Source organism: Anguilla rostrata, chromosome 9 (genome assembly GCF_018555375.3).
Source record: "Anguilla rostrata isolate EN2019 chromosome 9, ASM1855537v3, whole genome shotgun sequence".
NCBI lineage: Eukaryota > Metazoa > Chordata > Actinopteri > Anguilliformes > Anguillidae > Anguilla > Anguilla rostrata.
The window spans coordinates 8848804-8868789 of record NC_057941.1 but is presented as its reverse complement, the minus strand read 5'-3'; the positions used below and the strand labels follow the sequence as shown (position 1 = coordinate 8868789).

At 39.1% G+C, this 19986-nt stretch overlaps 2 protein-coding genes and 1 long non-coding RNA gene across 5 annotated transcripts in view; all 3 read right to left on the bottom strand.

Moving 5' to 3' along the window:
• Positions 1–373: 373 nt before the first annotated feature.
• On the bottom strand, positions 374–4373 carry znhit2 (zinc finger, HIT-type containing 2). Of its 2 annotated transcripts, none has more exons than XM_064350140.1 (2): positions 2861–4373; positions 374–2494 (listed from the first exon to the last, which is right to left on the bottom strand). In XM_064350140.1, exon 2 carries the CDS (start codon positions 2405–2407, stop codon positions 479–481), a length of 1929 nt encoding a protein of 642 aa, XP_064206210.1. In that variant the 5' UTR covers positions 2408–2494; positions 2861–4373; the 3' UTR covers positions 374–478. The 2 variants fall into 2 exon arrangements, with proteins under 2 accessions (XP_064206210.1, XP_064206211.1); XM_064350141.1 differs by having other exon boundaries at positions 2946–4373.
• Positions 4374–4379: 6 nt separating this feature from the next.
• Positions 4380–5736, bottom strand: LOC135262839 (uncharacterized). The gene is made up of 3 exons (XR_010332329.1): positions 5386–5736; positions 4955–5041; positions 4380–4433 (listed from the first exon to the last, which is right to left on the bottom strand). It is a non-coding gene; the product is annotated as an uncharacterized LOC135262839 (long non-coding RNA).
• A 7730-nt stretch (positions 5737–13466) lies between these two features.
• Positions 13467–19986, bottom strand: part of cnih2 (cornichon family AMPA receptor auxiliary protein 2) — a 12584-nt gene continuing 6064 nt past the window's right edge. For both annotated transcript variants that reach the window (XM_064350136.1, XM_064350138.1), the window contains 3 exons: positions 19518–19630; positions 16029–16172; positions 13467–15730 (listed from right to left, as the gene is read on the bottom strand). In XM_064350136.1, coding sequence (XP_064206206.1) covers positions 15703–15730; positions 16029–16172; positions 19518–19630 — 285 coding nt within the window. In that variant the 3' untranslated portion in view covers positions 13467–15702. The remainder of the gene's footprint in view (positions 15731–16028; positions 16173–19517; positions 19631–19986) is intronic.

Sequence of the window (19986 nt, the reverse complement as noted above, 5' to 3'; positions counted from 1 at the left end):
TTCTGTAAAGCAAGCGTAAGCACAACTTGGGAAATGATATTAATATTACATTTAAGTTTAAATCCAAGAACGTTTTTAGAAGTGAGCCCCCAGGACTATGAAGAATGCATGGTAGATACATACATTTGGTCATGTTGCCTTGACATCATTTGAAAACAATGCACTGATTGTCATTTTCCTGTGGATATTTGCCAGGAGATCTTTTGCTACCTGGTCACTGTTTGAATTTTAATGTATTGTCTTTTTGGACATGTGTAAATTACATTTTTTATGTTAAAACATTGATCTGAGATATGGAAATACATGCATACTCAAAATGTTTAAATCTAAAGGGGACTTTGACTCGAGCAAGAACGTATATTAAATAAAATGGCCAATTTAAATGCAATGCTTCTTTTTAATAGACTCACACACTTTCTTTTACAGATTCAGTGTTCTACAGCCTTGTAAAGAAACAATCTGTGCTCAACAACAATGCTCAGTCCATCTCTTCAATCAATTTCCCTTCCCCTCTTCCTCTCCCTTTCTTCCAGCTTTCCTCTACTACTTTCTTCTCTTTATCTAAACACTTCCTCTCCTTCTCCATCTTCATGTGCTCCGTCCATACATGCCCAGCTAACAGTCTCACTGCTGGACCATTGTCTTTTACCCAAGACTGCAAGAACTCACATTTCTTCCCCGCCAAAAAATATTTCCGCCTCAATTCTCTTCCTTCACCCTCCTTGGGCAGGGCCCCCCTGGCCTGGCTTAAAACCGCCTGAAGTTGGGACAGGGCCGCCAGTGTGTATCCCACCGTATCCTGCTTACTCTTCCCAGACAGAATGTGGGCTACTGCTTCTACAGCTCTGGCCTGGGCACCTAGGTCTCCCGGAGTAAAACACCCGCTCTCCATCGCCGATCTGGTGCCCATTTCAATGGCTTCCTGCAAGGTGCTGAAAACCCTGTTGGAGCTCAGAGACTCTGACATAATCAGCACCACCTGACAGAACTCCTGTATCAGGTCCGGTTCTGAGAGGTCCCCATTGAAGAGGGAAAGGGAAGCGGCGTAGCCGTACAGCACGTTCACCAGGCTGTATCGCACCAATGGCGAGACCTGTGGCGAGAGGGTGTTTAGAGGCGGGATCTTTTTATTCACCTGAGGTACCAAACAGCTTGGACTTTTGCGCTTGCTCCCTGTCCTTGGTGAGTTCGTCCTCTTCTGGAGTCCCCGCTGTGTCTGTAATGCATCTTTTTCACATGGTCCTGTTCCCTTTCCCTCTCCCGCTGTGCTCCCATCTTCCTCATTCCCATGTACCACAATGCTTTCATTTTTGTTCCCTCCCAATTTCCCTTTCTCACCTTTACCATGTGCATGCCCCACTTCTTCTTCTTCTTCTCTTACCCTTTTCTTGTCCCTCTCTCTTGAACCTCCCTTTTTTCCTTTCTCCTCACTCTCAGTTTTCACTACCTCTCCTGACCTGCTCAAACCCTCTCCCTCTTCACTGTCTCCCTCCAACAGCTCTACCAGTGCACCTTCTCCTCCCTCGTGCCTCTCCCACCAGGGGCTCCATAGGGGCACCAGCCCTCCTATTGCTCCTCCCTTTACAAGCCCTTCAAACCTCTCCTTGTCCTGCTGTGGCAAAAGTGCCCACAGCTGCTCTTCTGACAGACTTTCAATATCAAGCCCTGAAAATCGCTGTGCTAAGTCCTGTTCCTCCTCTTCCTCCAACTCTTCATTGTCTCTGTGACTTGCTACAGTCTCATCTGTCTGCCCCCTCTCTTCCTCCTTCCCTCCAATCTCCTTGAGTTTTGTTAATATGTCTTGTATCTCCCTTGTGTCTCCTTCTCCAGATGACTGAATCTCTGCCAATCTAGAAAGCAGAACCAAAATTTCTCCATTTTCCAAAGCCCCATCCTCTTCCCCCTCCTCCTCTTTCTGTTGAAACACCTCTGTTGTCCCTCCTTTTCTCTCCCCCTCCTTGCTGAGCCTCACCAGAATTTCCTGCATCCTCCTTTTCCCTTCCTCCTCTGTTTCCCCCATCCCTCTCAGCTCCTGAATCACAGACTCCTTGTAGAACTCTTCAGAGCAAATGGAATGGGCTGAACTACGATAGCAAGCCAAGTCACAATATGGCACATTGCATCGTGGGCAGGTGTAGGAAGCACGTTTGGATAAGCACAATCCACATACCCTGCCTTCTTTTCTCAAACCCATGTCGCTCTCTTTGCTCTTCTCTCTCATTCCAGCTGGGGCAAGGAGTTCTCCAGAGTCTGCATCTCCTCTCCCAGGCAGTTTAATCCCATCTACAGACAGGGTTTCAATATCATCATTTTCTTCATTGTGACAGTGCTGTTCATCTCTTGGTCTAATGTCAGTCAAGAGTGTCCTCACACATGCAGGGATTTTCTGTCGCAGTATTGGGTTCATGATGCACTGATTGTTTCCCAATGCGATTCAGCCAAATGATTGCAGCAATGCAAATGCAACTGGGGCAGTGCGTCTCAACAGTGCTTCCTTTATCAGAGGAACAGAAGTGAGAAAATATGTTAGTGGTGAGCCCTCATATCTAAATAAATTGGGATAAATACACAACAAAATGAAAAGGATGGCTGTATGTAATTGTAACATATGTACTACTTTTAAAACACACATTCTAAATTAATAACATGGCTATCAAATAGGTCTAGCTTCATTACACACACACAATAGTGGTTTCACACACGACAAATACCAGTCAATAACAAATGGCTTCGTCTAAATGTTACATTTTAGCCATATGAAATACGTTTGCAAGTAAACGACAAGCTAAATCTACAGTTATGTGCACGCGTAGCATTAGCTAAATGTGCGTTAGCAAACACACGATTTGTGCTAGCTTACCTTGTTTGCCTCATCAGTGATTAAATTGCTGTCATTAACTTGTCAACTGAATTGCATGTAGACATGCTTCGTGCCGGCTAAAAACCTAAACCAAATTTAGTTGAAGTTTGCATGCCTTGCACGGTAACAACGTAAAATTGTTACGTGAACATACGCATTGTAAAACATACACAGTTGTCAAAAATACATTTTCCCATAAATGCAATACTTTTATCCATGTAATCAAATTAGAGCGCAATTATCGATGCTACTGCACTCGTGTTTCGGTGGCTGTCGCTGGAAAATGACGTAATTGGAACGTTGACGAGTCGACAACCGCATTCAGCCAAAAAAAAAATTTTTTTTTAAATAACCCACGACGTGCACGTCAAATAATACAGCCTGTCGGTTTGTATCCAAATATTGGCTCTTTATGATACATGTCACAGAGAAAAAACGCACGCATTTTTCTACATAAATGTGTTAGTTTAAAATAATGTACAACGATAGTTGTTCAACTTAAGACATTGAGAGGTTGGTAGAGAATGTCAGCAGGAAATGCAGGCATTTTTTTCTATCCTCCATTTACAGTAGGTTTTTGGACCTAATGTTGTGGTGAAGGATAAGATCCTACACTTCAAATTGGTGTTGGCAGTACTAGAATATGTCCACGTGTTTGATGCACAAGATATGCATAAAATTGGGAGAGCAGAGTAGAGGACATTCCTGTGAACACCAGTGTCTGTGTGTAAAGAGATATGCAAGTTCAGCTTCTTGTCACCAGAAATGGCAAAAAGAACAGTTCAGTTGAAAATGTTCCATATTAACCCAGAGCCTGAAAATTCTATGCACCTAAAATGAATTTTATTTGTGCCCCATGAGTGTGGCATTACATTCAAAGAAATAATATATCAGAAAATATGGTCACTGAAATATGTTTTTGTCACTCATGACATTTGTTTTATGTCAAAAATGTAAATGCTTAAACTTTTTTTCAGCCAGGTCTCAGGAGGACATAACTACTGAGTGAGTTGTTTTCAGCTTAATGTCCTTATCTCAGGATTTATGAGGAAATCAAGGATATTTCAGACTTATGTCCCCTACAGGGGACAGCAATTAATTTCCGGGTCTTAACAAGATGTGGGTTGAGTTTTAATCAACTGTAAGGGCCAAAGTAAATAACTAGTTTCAGTCTGAGAAGCTGGAGTTCTGGTTGTATGAAAACACAATCAGATCATTCACCCTCTGCATGCTGGGAGGTCTAAATACACCCCCCCCCCCATAATGAAGGTTATGACTCATCACAAATCACTCAGTACATTGAATGTTTCATTCATCTTTACATGGTGGCTGACCACATGTTACAAGTGATTAAAAATGTAAAAATATTTTATGAGATGAGTCTCAAGGAGAGAGGCAAGATGTTGGAGGTCAGTACGTAGGATTGTTTGTACAGGTGCTCTCCTTTTTGACAGGGGGGTGATATAAGCAAGTCAGTTCAGGGGGTTCTTTTTGGTGTAGCACAGTCATCACTCCTTCCCTTTGGCTTTGCCTACGGGGTCTGCAATCACCACAACTGCCCAAGCAGCCAGACCTGTCACCGTGGAAAGGGAGTTCTACAGTTAGTTATTGAAGTGTTTTAATCACAGCACTTCAGTACATGTCAAAAGAAGGCACATCAATCCATGCAAATTTCACTCAATGCAAGGGAGCACATTAAAATGAACTCTTACAGCAATATATTTGAGTGAACAAAATAATTACTTCTTTTGTACAACAACAGACAAGAAGTTAGACCAGAGCAATTCAGCTGGTGCTTCCTGGGGCCAAATGCAGCTAGCCTTTTACATATTTTGATCCTAATTGGGAAGAAAACACATTTTTTAAAATTTTGTTGTGGATTAGATTCCCTGCTCAGGTGCCGTTGTTGTACCCTTGTTCTAAAGTAATTATGCTCCGGATAAGTGTCAGATAAATACTAAATATAATGTAATATTAGCGGCCACTCGCAAGCTGTGTGATTCACATTCGTTGTTAGCTAGTTCGAGCTAGCATATGCTTTACGCAGGCTTAACGTTAACTACCTTGATAAATTATTTCAGACGGAGCACTTACTAGCAGCAAAGGCGATCTGAAAGACAGTTCCGATACTGGTTGGTCCCGCTTGGCGCATCCCTCTTCGGGCGGCGAAGTATACATATCCTGCAGATATGAGCAAACCACTACCGGAGAGGATCCGACAACCCCAGCAGTCCCCGAACTTACGACCGAGAGAAGGAGATTGTGTGGCTGAAGGTGATGCAGACGTTTGTCCGGATGGTGCTGTCATTGTCAGTGTATCATCTACGTCTGAAATCTTGATAATGCAAGAGTTCTGAGTAGCCTATTTAATTCATAGCCTCTTCCAAGTATTTTAAAAACAGTCCTTTCAGCAAGCCCAGCGAAGTGATATTGTGAAGGAAGGTACCGATATATTTTTCTTGTTTGCAGCTTGGACGTATCTAGAATGAAATTTCAGTAAAATTTCAAACAAACTCATAACTTACCAACTAGCTTCATGCTTTCATGTGCATTTGACCTTCTTCACCGGAAATACGAACCTAAATTTTGAAGAGTGGTTGTCTTACGCCAAAAGGACTGAACAGGCGTGACATTTTAACCGGAACTCTCCAAATTGTGACGACGGGGAAACAAAAAAGTCTCAAAAAAGTAACTATCTCTACTATTTCCTCCCGTACCGGAAATAAGTGCAACTACAGTAATTTGACGATGGTGCTTGTTTATGTACTGTAGTTCCACAATGTTAACTTTGTAATGAATACTGCTTGTTTGTAAATACCGAATAATTTGTAACAGAGAGGAACGTACTTTTATACTATGCAGTTAGTTAGCTGCATAGTATAAGTAATGCTACCCAATGTTTCCTTAATTGGATACACGTATAATGAGCTCCTCGTATGCATAAATCACATGAAACGTACATATTAATCACAAATCAGGTTTTACATTTACATTTCAATTAATTAGTCACAGGTTTTGATTTTACATTTGCAACTTGATTTACATTTGCAAAACTCAATTTACAATTACGAAACGTTTTGGCAGCTAACTAACTCCATATATCGCCTTCATTTATTAACGGCAAAAGAAACCATTAGAACCAAGCACAGAAAAAAACAGAACAAAACAGTCTGGCTCGCAGGTGGCTTTTCAGTTGATCCCACAGGTGTTGGATGGGGTTGAGGTCAGGGCTCTGTGGAGGCCAGTCAAGATCTTCCACACCACTCTCAACAAAACCATTTCTATATGGGAGTGCCCAGGGACATTGCCATGCTGAAAAAGTAAAGGGCCTTCCCCAAACTGTTTAATGGAAGCAAAGAATAATCTAAAGTGTGATTGATGTAGAATTAAGATTTACCTTCACTGGAAATATGGGGCCTAGCCCAAACCATGAAAAACAGCTCCAGACCAAGGGGTGTCCAGATACATGTAGTCATATAGTGTATCTTAAGATACAGTACGAAAGACAAAAAAAAAAAAACAGTTCCTTAAGATACTGTATGAAAGATTATAAGTAAAGTTATAAACAATTTTAATGGAAACTAGTAACACAGTTAATTTGACAATTGTACACTTTTATTAATTACAGGTAAACTACATATTTACACTCAATGCCTCACAGTATAAAGGACAGAAATACTGAGAAAATAAACTGAGGCACCATTGTACAGTATGTCTCTGCCCTGCTTTTCATCTCGGCCTTTCCTCTATCACAGAGGACAGCCATCTCTGTGTCAGTGAACCTTTTTTATTTAGATGATTTGTTTCAACAAGTCTTAACTGAAGATCTTATTTCGAAGCCTTAACTTCCATTCACTTACTGTTTCAGTAACTGAAAGAGACAAAGCTGCTTTTTTAAGACTTGACCCAGCTTGAAAATAAGGTGCAGCCTTGACATTCATCGTTTATCATGATTTTAAGGCTCTCATTTTGGAGGTCCAGTTCCACGGGTGATATTGTCTTTAGTTTCTGCCGCCTCCTTCAGCGCCTGCATGATCAATGTATTCCTCCTCCGCGTCTCCTCCATCTTCACTGGGTTGGCCTCGGGTAGATTCTGAATAAAAATCCACAGAATGAATCTAGATTTCAGCTCTGCAAATTCAGAGTGCAGCTCAGAAGAATGGCAGGAGCACACTGGTGAGGATGAAACAATCAGACAGCTTTCTAGGCTACAAGGTCTCCAACAGTTGTCTTGTTTCTGCCTGCATAGCCTGGTGCTTGGTCTGCAGCATGTGCAAAATTTACACTAAATAAATGTTTGGTTTTTCTGACATGAAAAGAAAAAAATATAATATAACATTTTCCAATAACTACTAACACTTTTTCTAGATAGCCTTATCTTTGGGGGAAAAACCCTATTAATCAAACAATATGCAATACTGACGACATAAACGTGTTCAGATGTTCTGCTGTTGTTGCCATTACAGAAATGTTTCAGGAATACAAGCTGTATATGTAGAAAGGTCAGTCTCTCTACCTGTGCTGTGTTGTGTTCAGTGGGTCCTCGTCAGGCCCCCTGAGATAAAGCCTCTTCATTGAATTTTAAAACCTAAATCAATATTTTTCATGTAGAAATACACCATCCCTCATCAATAAATGGGTAAATAAATGTGTTCCTATATATATATGTATTTCTACATATATACATACACATACACATATATATATATATTTGTAATAGATGTGTTGTGTTTAACTTTGATTATGACTTCTGCCTTCATAACTGCAGGGTTAAACAGACCATCTTTAATCTTTAAACCCTGATGGTGGACCACTTTCATAAAAATATGAAAAAGGGCATTGGTTATCTTTTTTCTAATAATAGAGTCACTCCAGGAAAAGTAATCAATGTTGAAAAAAAAAATTTAATTTAAGTGGTTTTGACTGCTGAAAAGGGTCATTTTTGACCCCGAGAACAACATGGAGGTTAAAAGAAGTATGTGACAACCCTAACGAAATTCCTAAAAATGCAAATTGGAAAGAATTATGAAAGGACAGTAAATAGAAATTAATACATCAAGAACCACCTCGTCTTTCTAAATTAGTACGAGATTAATATTTTGCGGAGTTCAAGATAACACGGTTGCATTTTCACAAGAAATATAGAAAATCACGAGATTTTAAGCAGACTTTTAATACTAAAAGAAAGCATGTGAATACAGTTTTCTTTAATTATTTCAGTCGAATTGTCTACCCTGTTTGAATTCAAGCTGAATTTTCTTAAATTAACTAAAGAATGTAGGCTCATGATAATTTAACTAGCCTAATATAGGCTGAACACACGTCTTCTTTTTTTGGGACCGAAAATTTCCGTCCAGGCAATATTTCCAAATTCCTAAAAATGTCGATTAGGCTTTGCTCGTTCCATAGACCGCATATAAACAAACAGCCTCGTACTATCACCCTTGCGCATTTACTTCTCTTCATTGTAGTCTATATATAGGAGGGCTATGTATGTCGCGAATTAAAAAAACAAGTTACACATTCCGCAAAAATATCAAATTCGCAATTTAGTATTTTAATAACTATCTAACTACCTTCAGTATCTCTCTCTTCCTTTCTTCGCTCGGCGATATGACTGCCCAAAATCCGTACCCTATGCAGACCACTCCGACCAGTGTCCATGTGGTCAAAATAGTTCTCATGCCACTCATGTCTCAGAATATTCACAGCCCGGGAGGAACTAAGGTGACTGAACAAATGATCCTGGAAAGAAAATCATAGTATCTAGGCCTACATCAAAATCAGCCTTGCTATCAGAATGAGTGACCTTAGTCACGAGAATTTCACTCACTAATGCATACATAGCATAAATCGACGAGGACGTTCCGTTGTTTATGGGATGGCCCATCCATTTGTATTCAAGATCAAATTATCTGCACAGCCCGTAGACCAAATGTTGCGCACGCGCACAAATGTCACAAGGCCTTCCGCAGGGCATTTCTTCTTGTGAGCACGAATCCGAGAAATTGAAATGATAGAGCGTATGTCCATGGTTGAAATTACACCTGTTTCAGAGTATCAGTTTTAACGTTGCTCATTTCCTCATTTCGCTTTTTCGTATTTACTCCTACTGCCACTACTACTACTACTACTACTACTACTACTATTATTATTATTATTATTATTATTATTATTATTATTATTACTATTATTGTCTGGGAGACATTAAATCCATTATACGTTTGACAAACGTTAAACCTTTGTACAATGTTTGCATTAGCTTGTCATTTTTTATTCTTCCACGAGGGCAAAATTTGAACAGTAATGTTACAATGTATCTGTTGTATCGTAATTGTCTTGCTAGTTGCAATGTATCTGTTGTATCGTAATTGTCTTGCTAGTACCATGTTTAAACAGTCGTTTCCAATCATTGTCCAGTGAGAATTTGTATCCACCAGGTGTCGCCCGCACAGTTTAAGAAACAGAGCTACTGTGACGTGTGGTAGAATCACCTGTTGTCCCGAGGCAACTTTTAATCTGAAATGCACATTGAAGATTCGGCAAGGGTATATTCTCTGTGAACATAATTTGCGGTGCACGTCGTGTGTAAATGCGTGTCTGAGAGAGAGACAGTGACAGAGCCGGTGTCATTGTGAGATGTATGTTTGTCTGTGAGAGACTGAGTCCTGCGTGGGTGTGTGAAATGCAGTAAGTGCTCATGATTTTTATGCCTTCACCAGTGTCAGGGTGCAAGAGATGGAAAATTGACACAGTTTTCATAACAGCACCAAACTGGGGTGTTTTAATGACTGTGCCAAGATTCAGATTGTAATGCATTACATGAACATCACACTTTGCAAACACTACATAAAAATTGTTCTGCAGCCTTATAATTTGAAATTGTATTCTGTTGAATAAACTATAAATCAAGACAGAATAGTAAACAAGTTTCCATATAAATGATTCAGAATATATTATTCTCTCAAATTAAATGTCTCTATAGGAGAGCCTGCGAAAGTTAAAATTACGGCTATCACATTATCTTCAATGAATGTGCGTGTATACTAATGGAAAAGTCAGTCAATATTTAAAAGACGAATACAAGGAAAATATTTGCCCTTTGAAGTCTGAATTACACTGCCCAATAAGATTTTGACTTGGTTATATTTGATCCGCAGCTAACATCTCTCTCTAACCCTCTACCTTCCTGTGATATTACAAGTCCATTCCCTCTCGATAAAAATCAGGTACCTGAGTGATGTTGGTAATAATATCTTTCTCCCCCCACCCCCCACCCTCACCCCTTCCTCCCACTCAAGTCTTTTAATGGGAATTCCTGCCGATTCTCAGCACTGAGGAGCCATTATGGTGATACATTCTGTTTGTAAGCTGCGATAGCAATTGGAAAATCTTCACATAACCATGATGCAACATATGGGATATTGGAGCATTAGTTTTGTTTCACTGATCATGTAAAACTAAGGAGGCCTAGTTGCTTGAGCTGTGCTCTAGGGAGAACTTTATACTGAATTGACAGTCAGTTCAATGATATCCATGGGAATCTGTAAGCAGTTAGCTTACTCACCCATTTAAATCCTTCATGGACCCTCTTAGCCAAACAACTTCTTTATGTATAGCTCCTGGCTTGTATGGCACTCATAGAAATGAACCCAGATGATTTGGCAGTAGATAAAATAACATTTTTACGCAGAACATGTCTGATATTGAATCATTTATTTTTTAAATCTCTTCTTCCATCCATAAATATTTTATTAAGCAATAATTTTTTCTCCCACTTCTCTCCCTCTCCCTCACTTTCCTTCTCCCTCATTGCTACCCTTACAGTCACAGATGTCTGTTACCATTGCCATGACAACCGTGTTCCATCAAAGTGCACTCCAACCGGCGTGTACATCATGTTATGTGTGGCTGTAAGTTCATATTGTGTGTTTTTGTATGCATATTATTAAACATGAATATTTTGTGTCTGTGTATGCCCAAATTACCTATCATATATACAATTATTAATAAATATTGGAAAATCTCTGTGTGATTGTGTTCTTAGTCTATTTTTACAGGGAATTTTCCATTTAAACCTCCTATCTGTCTCTCCTTTTCTGTTCTCCAGAAATCATTTTTTATACCCCTGTCTTTTTTTTTCTTTATTTTCTGTCATCATCTGCTTTCACATTTAGGCACTCCATTTATTTTCCTTGCACCTTCCCATCCCTTTGACTTAATGAACCACTTAACCAGCTAATTGCCTTTAATGAGGTTTCATGCCCTCTTGCTCTTTCTCAACCTCCGTCTCTTATTATGGTAAAATGTTACAAGGCAGTGTGATGGCAGGGCAATGCGTAATTCTTATATGATCTGTACTCACAGTTCTAGAGAGGACTTACTGCAGTTTATCAGAAAGCAAAACTCGTTCACTTGCTATTTTCTTGCAGTTATCACAAGGCCTGTCTTCCCTAGCTATCCAGGCTTGCCAGTGTCTACCTGCTTTACCTTTGACAGTGTTCAGGTAAACTGCCAGTCAGTTCTTTATTTAAAGGGTAAAATAGTTCTCCATTTGTTTTGTGTTTTAGGTTCAATATCTTAATTCAAAGTAGAATTATATTTACATTTCTAGGATTTGGTTTATTTTGTTTGAAAGCATTTTTGCAGTCCTGTGCTATGAACAGTGGTATTAATGTATCAGTTGATTGTGCCACAACTGATGGAATACTTACTCTGAATAGAAAGCACATATGCATTATCATAACATGAAAGAAATAAGACATAACAATATATTCAATTACAAATTTCTGTCTCTCACTCTCCTTTCTCCATATGGTGAGAATGGGCCTCTTGGATTTCACCTTTTTCTGTCCTCTGCAATGCTGTCTTATTGCATCATTTAACATCATATTAGCCTGCTCATGAGAAGCTGATGATGGTCTGAAGTTATAATGCTTGCATTGGAATAGAATTAGATGGTATTGTTGCAGAGTTGTGAGAAAATGATTTGCACCATGGGGTTGTAATGTAATGTAATGTAATTCTAATGACTATCTGCTGCTTAGCAACATTATTATTTCTTTCACGCAAATCACCTTTGCATTATTACTTCCCAGTAAGGGTGTTAAGCAAATGCATCATTACTGTGCCTTCAGGTATTTCTCTATTTTGTTACCGTTTATACTCTGGTAAATGCATGCATACATTACTCTTGCAGACTCTTTAGTATTCTCATTCTCCACATAATTTGCATTGTCTCATCTTATTCTCATCTGTCTTTCTGTGCTTCAGCTCTCCCCCTTTATCTCATTTTCTTTATCAATCTGTTTTAATATCTACCCCGATGGGACTATCTATCACACTTCATAATGTATAATTTGCTCATTCTCTATCTTGGCTTCTTGACATTACTCTTCCAGATTTAGGACACTCCTTCATTTGTTAATCCTTAAGTACTAAAATATTAATAGGTACCATTTCCAAGAATACACCTGGATACTTCAACAGGTATCTGATTCTATAAATGAAGTAGTATTCTATGCAATACTTAGGGTACAGTTAATGGGTTATAGGACCTTCACTTATATCTGTAATGTGTGTGTGCGTGTGTGTGTGTGTGTGTGTATTTGTGGTAATGATTTGCATTAATGATGTGTCAAAGGGAAGGAGAGGAGTCTGTCAGCCATGGAGCTGAAGAGAAAGAACGAGAAGAGCAGGGCAAAGGATAAAGAGGCGGACGAGCGGAAGATATTAGCTCTCGGAAGAAAGGTATAAACGTCAACAGTAGTTACCATTTTATGAAGATATTGGTTTTGGAAAATTACTATTTACTTTGACAAGAAAATATCATACAGAAAAAATGAAATCCATGTGTATCGATGTGTACTGAACATGTTTGCATATGGTGTGTGCTGTGTGTGTGTGTTTTGAGTGTATGAAAAGAATGGCTCTACAGTATTTGTGCTGTGAGAGAAGATAAAGGCTTTAGTAACTATTTATTTCGCTCCCAGTTTTCCATTTTATGATGCATTTTCACACCATATTGGTTTTTTGATAAAATCCGGACTAAGAATTGCTGCCATGCAAATAAAGCCAATTTCGGGTTTGAATTTGAGACAGAGAAAGTGAGATTGTGTCGAGTCAAAGGGAATGTCGTACAGTTTGGTTGCTATGGAGATCACAGTGCGTGAAAGGCAATCTGTGTCAGGGCTTCTGCACCTTTTCATCCCCCTCCCATTCTGTGTCTCTTTCTTTCATTCCTTTGGGCAGACTTGCTTCTGTGATTACCTGACCTCCCATCCTTTTCTTTTTGATGCGTTGGTCCTTCCATTCTTTCGTTTCTGTACATTTTACTTTCATGTTTCCTCAATCTCTTTACTGCCATATTGCTTCTATACTGCTTGACCCCACCCCTTTGATTGCACCCATTCAAGCATGTCCCTTTCAGCCTCTGCTTCTCTTTGACTCCCTCTCTCTCTCCATTATTTTCTTAAACAGATCTGTTCATTTTTCATTTTCAGCTTTGACTAATTGAATATAAAAGAGTAAGGAACTACTTTAAGCCATTCATTCATTGAACAGATTGACACTCTGAAACATACAAATGATTAGAATTACAGCACACTGATTTCAACACTGGTATTTTATTAGAATATGAATAATAGGTTTCTTTATCAATGTTACATAGAATTGTATTGTACTGCAATATAAAGAAATTCAAGTACTGTACATACTAGGGAAGTGACAATATTAGCAGACAGTGACAGGTTTATTCTATATAAAAAGACAATTACAAAGTTATTCTAGTTCTTCTTCATTTATATTATATAGGCTATAATTTTATTAATCGGCATTATGACATTCAACAATATAACATGCCCTCCATCACCTCCTCCCTGTTTGTGCTTGAATTGAATCGTGTCATAATGGGGCAAGAGGACATGAGTGTAAAATCTGAGCCACCCTCACTTCCTGTCTCATAAGCATCATGTTGTGCCCAAGCCAATAATGTCCTCCAAAAGTTGTTCATGTCTGAAAGGACTAGCATGAGCACAGTGGGGTGTCTGTTCTCCTTTAAATTAACCCTGCCAGGCTGTTCACCAAGTCAAATTATGGGTCAACTGCAAATATGTGACACAGATGACACATCGACATGACACAAAGGAGCATGTTTTTTGCAGTGGTGGCATCCTCCACTCACTACTGTCATGAGGGCTCTCTTCCATCTTATTTACAGTATAACTGTATGTACTGTTTGTATGACCCAGGATATTCTTTCCAGTGCGGGCATGTACCCGGAAACATTCCCAACAGCATGTGACTCAGCTTACAGGAGCAACATGCGGTACCCATCTTAAGGATTTGGGTCGTCAATCCATTGTCTCAAATAAAAGAGAATTTTGAACATACTAAATCATCCTGCATTAGCCCTCGTTTAATTGTGCAAATAGTGCCTTTTGTCTGCTCTTTTTGTTTTTACAGCATCAACATCACAGTACATGCAACTCTCGTTGTCACTTGAGTTTTACAGTCATTTTGTCTTTTTCTGATCACAGGGACACACTTGTCTCTTGCTTCACTTCAGTGAGTTTGAACATTAAGCTTCCTTCAGCTTTTTTGAACCTATGATTTTACAGATCTTAGGCTGGGAGTAAATCTGCAGACTACTATTAGAGTACCCATCCCCTCATCTGATAGAGTTAGGTAGAGTTACATTGACATAGTCCAATTCATTTTCTCTCATAAAAGAAAAATGTGGTTCCCATTCTTGTTTTTTATTGATGGGAGTATTGTATACCACTATAATCTGTGTAAATGTTACCAAACATAATTTTTTCAAAACTAAAGTCTAAAATATTGGAGTAGAGACTTGCTTATATCCATAAACTATGTTTCCTAAGGTATAGTGGAAGTCAAGAAATTGTCTGTGAAACCCACGTTTACTCCTTTGACTCTAAGTAAGCTTATGTGCATTGTAGTTGCAGCTACATGTATGTGTTTGAGCATATTGCATTAATATGTTCATTTATGTAAAGGTTTACATTTTTAAATGAACCCTATTCAGTTAAATTGATTACAGAACACTGATGAATAAGGCAAAGGATATCTATTGCAACCTTAAAAAATGTAAAACCGTTACACTCGTTCACACATGTGCACACACACACAGGTGCACGCACACACACTCACACACACACACATTCATAATGACAGTAATCTACATTTTTAATTTGAATATTTAACATTTTCCTTTGCTAATGCTGCTACAAAATGTACGATGATACACACATGTATCCATACTTTTTCACATGTAATTTTGACTGCACCACAGCGAACTGATCAGTACCGTTGGGATGAGGTATGTCAGTCCATGGGGAAAGGGAGGGGAATGGTCTTTGATCTTCTGTAGGCTGTTTTCCATTTACAATTTGAGGTAATTCAAATTTCGGCCTCATTTCAGTTGTGAAAACCCTATATGGCTCAGTACCAATGAATTCTCCTCATGACATGTAACCTGAACAAGTCTTTATCTGTTCGCCTCATGAACCATATTCATGAACATTCTATGAACATTCTCTTTCCTCCTTATTTTCTACCTTCTGCTCTCCCTCTCATTCCTTCATTCCATCTCCCCTTCTCTCCTTCTTCTCTGAATTGTAATGTTTTGAGCCAGCCTCGCAGGGCTCCATCCTTCATCATTTTATCCCTTTTGCAGGAGTTTGAAGGCGGTAAGATGGAGTGATGGGTGGATGAGGAAAATGAGAGATAGTGACACTCCCCTCTCTCTTTCTCTCTCTGGTCCTTTCCTTCTCTCTGTCTGTCTCTCTCTTTGCCTTCCATGCATGGCCAGTCTTCGGAATTCAGAAGCTCACCAAAGCATAGACCATACTATCACAGGTAGAAGGGTAAGGGCAAAGTGATAGCAAAGAAGGGAGAGAGAAGGAAAAAGAGTTATGAAAGCTATACCTTGTATTCAGTCTTATTTGATATTTATGGTAATAACATTTCTGACATATGTGCTCTCAAAGACTGACACCATAACCTCAACAACAATAAGGACTGCAGCTGGAGCAATCAGCACAGTAGCTGTGAGGATAAACGTTATAGTCGTCATTATAGTGGTCCTTACTACATGCCAAAAATCAGTTGGTTAGTGCAAAGGAAATAAAATATGATGGCTACTCACCTGTACAGGTAATAAAAGAAAGAGAGCAGGTAGAAGCCTAGTTTGCACCAGGACTCTTTTTGGCAGTAGTTGAGGATGTCCGCATTCATGATGCTGACTGGGTCATACATGACCTCAGAGCCATCAGCAGGCCGGTGGAAATACCTGAGAGAGAGAGACAGGAGGGGTGGAAACAGAGATGCATAACATATTTACAAATATATACATTTATATATATATTTCCACAAATTATCTCAAATTATAAATTATTTTATTTCCCTATCAAAAAAAAAATTGCAATTCTATTAGGAGAAGGATCGACAGCCCCAATTGCAATACAGTTCATTTCAGCCTGTCATAACCTGAGGGACAGTGAGTGACCACCCACCCCATATAAATGTGTACATATTTATTGATTTATTTCTGTTGCTGTCATTGTTATTGTTATATATTATTACACTTATCATTATTATTATTTTAATACAATTATTATTTTACTTGTTATTTATATGTATGCTATGGCAATAATTACATTCGTATTTCATGGCAATAAAACAACTTGAATTGAACTGTGTGTGTGGGGGGGGGGGGGGGGTTGTTCACGAAAGATATCATTAGATATCAAAATTAGGAGGGAAGAAATGAGGAAGCAAGACAAAGGGGGATCGGGGTAGCAGAAGTTGCTCCAATTAGTGCATTTGGCATTTGTACAATGGGGCATTCCATATGGTGAGAAATGGGGGGAAAAACACATCCACACATGAACTCAAACACACGTTATATGTAAGGAATAAACCATGACAAGCCCGTGGTTCTTATGACACACATGCATGCCGGTGACATGAATGCAGCACAAGGCTTAAATGTGTGTGAGCTAGTTTTGTTTTCTTTTGTTTTAAATAATTAAGAAAGCAAAATATCTAGAATCTCTTATACCGTATAAAATGTCTGACTAGCTCGCAAACTATTTAAGATAGCTTGGTTAATATTTTATAGTCACCATTCCTTAGCTTCAAGCTCCTTAGCTATGCAAAAACACAGCAAAAACTTGACATTTGTCCGATATGCATGACACAGACTTATTAGCATTTCAGAATTGACTATTCATCCAAACCATGGTTTAAATTTATAGAATGTTCTTTTATATATACTGTATATGCTTGCCTCAAAGTGTTTTAGGGAATTGCTGATGGCATGCTTCCACATTGTTCCAATGTTTTTCTTTCTGTTCAGCTGTGCAAATGCCCTCATGTGAACTGATTCACGTCTTTGTCCATTTCAAATCATTAAAAGAGGACATTTACTGACAACTTTCAGTTTGCCATCGTCATGGAAATCCCAAAAGCCTTGTTTAGCAACCTTACAACTACTTACTGCATCAGCTGCTGGCTACTGCTGTGTGTTGGCTGAATGGTTCTCTTGTCTTTTCGTGCTTTAGATTAATTTAGAGTAATCTACTTTTGGCCAAGCCAGTATTCATGAAATTTCTATATTTCCAAAATATCCATCTAAAGCACACCTAACTTCATTTCAATGATGTTATCCACCCCACAAGATATTTACACAACACTATGATTCAGGTTCCAAAAGAAGTTCAATAGCTCTGTAGTATCTATATACTGTATGTGGCAACAAACAACAGATTGTCATTATGCCTGGCGAAATTCAATTTAGTGTCAACATACCTTAAACCTACAAGGAAGCTTTGTTGACGTTGGCATTTATGATGACATAGTGCATGATTTAAATCAAACAATCAATCAGTCAATCAATTTTTATCTGTATAGTGCTTTTAACAAAGGAGCTTTGTCAAAAAAGCAGCTTTACAGAGAACCGGCCCCCAGAGAGTAAGCCTAGGGCAACAGTAGCAAGGAAAAACTCCCTGAATGATAACAGGAAGAAACCTTGAGCAGAACCAAACTCAGAGGGGGAACCCATCTGCCGCGGGCAGGTTTGTTATGGAAATGGCTTACATGAAAACAGATAAATTATAATACATAAACAGCCAATCCAATATTAATTAAGTCCAAGCAAAGGTGACTCTGGTCACGTAGAGAGATGGGCAGGAACACCAATGAGTGGCAGGGTCAGACAGGGGGACAGGCTTGGTGCTACAGCTGAATCAACAGTGGCAGGAGGTGGGGGTGACAAGCTGGTCTAGCTGGTCTAGGGCTGGAGCTCCGGGCCGGGGGGGGGGGGTGCTCAGCAAACTTGGACTAGACCTCCGGGCAGGTGCCCAGAGCTGAGGACAGTGACAGGACAGCTGAGTATTGTGAAGAATGTGGCTCTCTTCAGATCTGCTGGCCATGATGGTTGTCTCCCAGTGTAGGAGTGCCTGAAAGGGCTCCTTCCATCTGCTCTCAGCAGAGATTGTATTGCCTGTCAAGTGGGCAATCCATTGTGTAAACACATGGCAATATGGACGTGGATGCTTTCCCCATACGTGGTTTTCATTACTTGACAAATAAAACAGTGCACATGTTTGCTAATTTAGTCTTGGGGTCTATATATCCCTGTTACCAACTTATTTTAGATCCTTCCTATTACTGCTTCTGTCCTGAGAACATATTTTTGAAAGTGCTTTCTCATTCTGATGACACAGCTTCAGTGTCTTTGGTACTAGATGACCCTCCCCAGAGCCTGGTCTGTCAAACTCTCTGTGCTGTAAATTTTTCTAAATCCTCCTCTAACCTCATGTTGACAGTATCCAACAGGAAAACTCATAAAGGCATCAATTGAAAACGTTGAAGGTGGCTCACCAATTTTAAGTGTGTATGAATAGAGCAGGGGCGGGGAACTTTGTTCTTGAAGGGCCAGAGTCTATATAGGTTATCGTTTCCACCAATTAGCTTGTCTTAATTTGCTCTTTAGCGATATACACCAGTGCTGCATTATGCATGCATGCTTAGATTCTACGAGCAGTAGCTAGTTTACTCAATCCCTAAGACAAATCCAATTGAACACAAGGACCTCTCGAGAGGTGAGCCATGAACCACGTATGCATCAAAAATCTCTTCCTGTCCTCAATGTTTAAACAGTGTTTAAACAATGGTAGGGATGAATTCACTGCCAGTTACTCTCCACAAAGATAAACCAAACAAAGCATCACAATATTTTGGTAAGTGCATTGTACGATAAAAACAATTACAATGCACGTAGAATAAAAGGTGATAACTGGTGCTACAACAAACAATACCTCATGTCTCAGATGAGTCTTCCTGCTTTCATATAAATGCATAATTTTTGTACATTTTTTCATTAATTTTCTTAGTTTGTCATACTATCAGTACTATCTGTCTATTATAGATATTATAGCATTATATAACATTATCTACCTACAGAAAGATATATAGATTCTTCAAACATTCTTATATAACACGAAAGTGTATGATACACAGTAAATTGTCCAGTGTTAATTTAACTGTAACACATAACATTTGGTCCAGAGTGGGATCAAATATTACCTGTTAGAGTTGCATTAACACTGAACATTTTACTGTGTGGTGGTACCTCCAGAGATGGTAGAAGAGCAGGGGTATGTTGAGACCCAGGGTGACCCACTCTCCTGCACACATGAACATCAGACAGAAGAGCCCATGGATGGAGTACTCGGGCACAACCAGCTGAGGGTAGTGCACACATTAAGTTATTGCACATACAGTACTCTCATGTACAGATGCACTAATATACTTGCATGCTAACATTGAATTTGGACAGATGCACATTTGTTCGTTTTATACTAAAATAATTGTTCATTCAAGGCTTCCCGAAATCCATCCCTGGGGAGCCCTGTGCATGCTGGTTTTGTTCGAGTCGAAAAGATTATTTTCTATGTCTAATTGCATTTTATTAGAGCTGTAATCTTTAAAGAGGCCCATACTACAAACATCTGATTCTTTTACAGAATAATTGATTGGGTGACAGGCTAATGAAAACCACTAACTATCAGAAAATACTTTTATAAAAGCATATACAGCAG

What these genes read in the sequence shown, in the direction of transcription:
- znhit2 (XM_064350140.1), bottom strand. Translation starts at nt 2,407, where the DNA reads ATGAACCCAATACTGCGACAGAAAATCCCTGCATGTGTGAGGACACTC.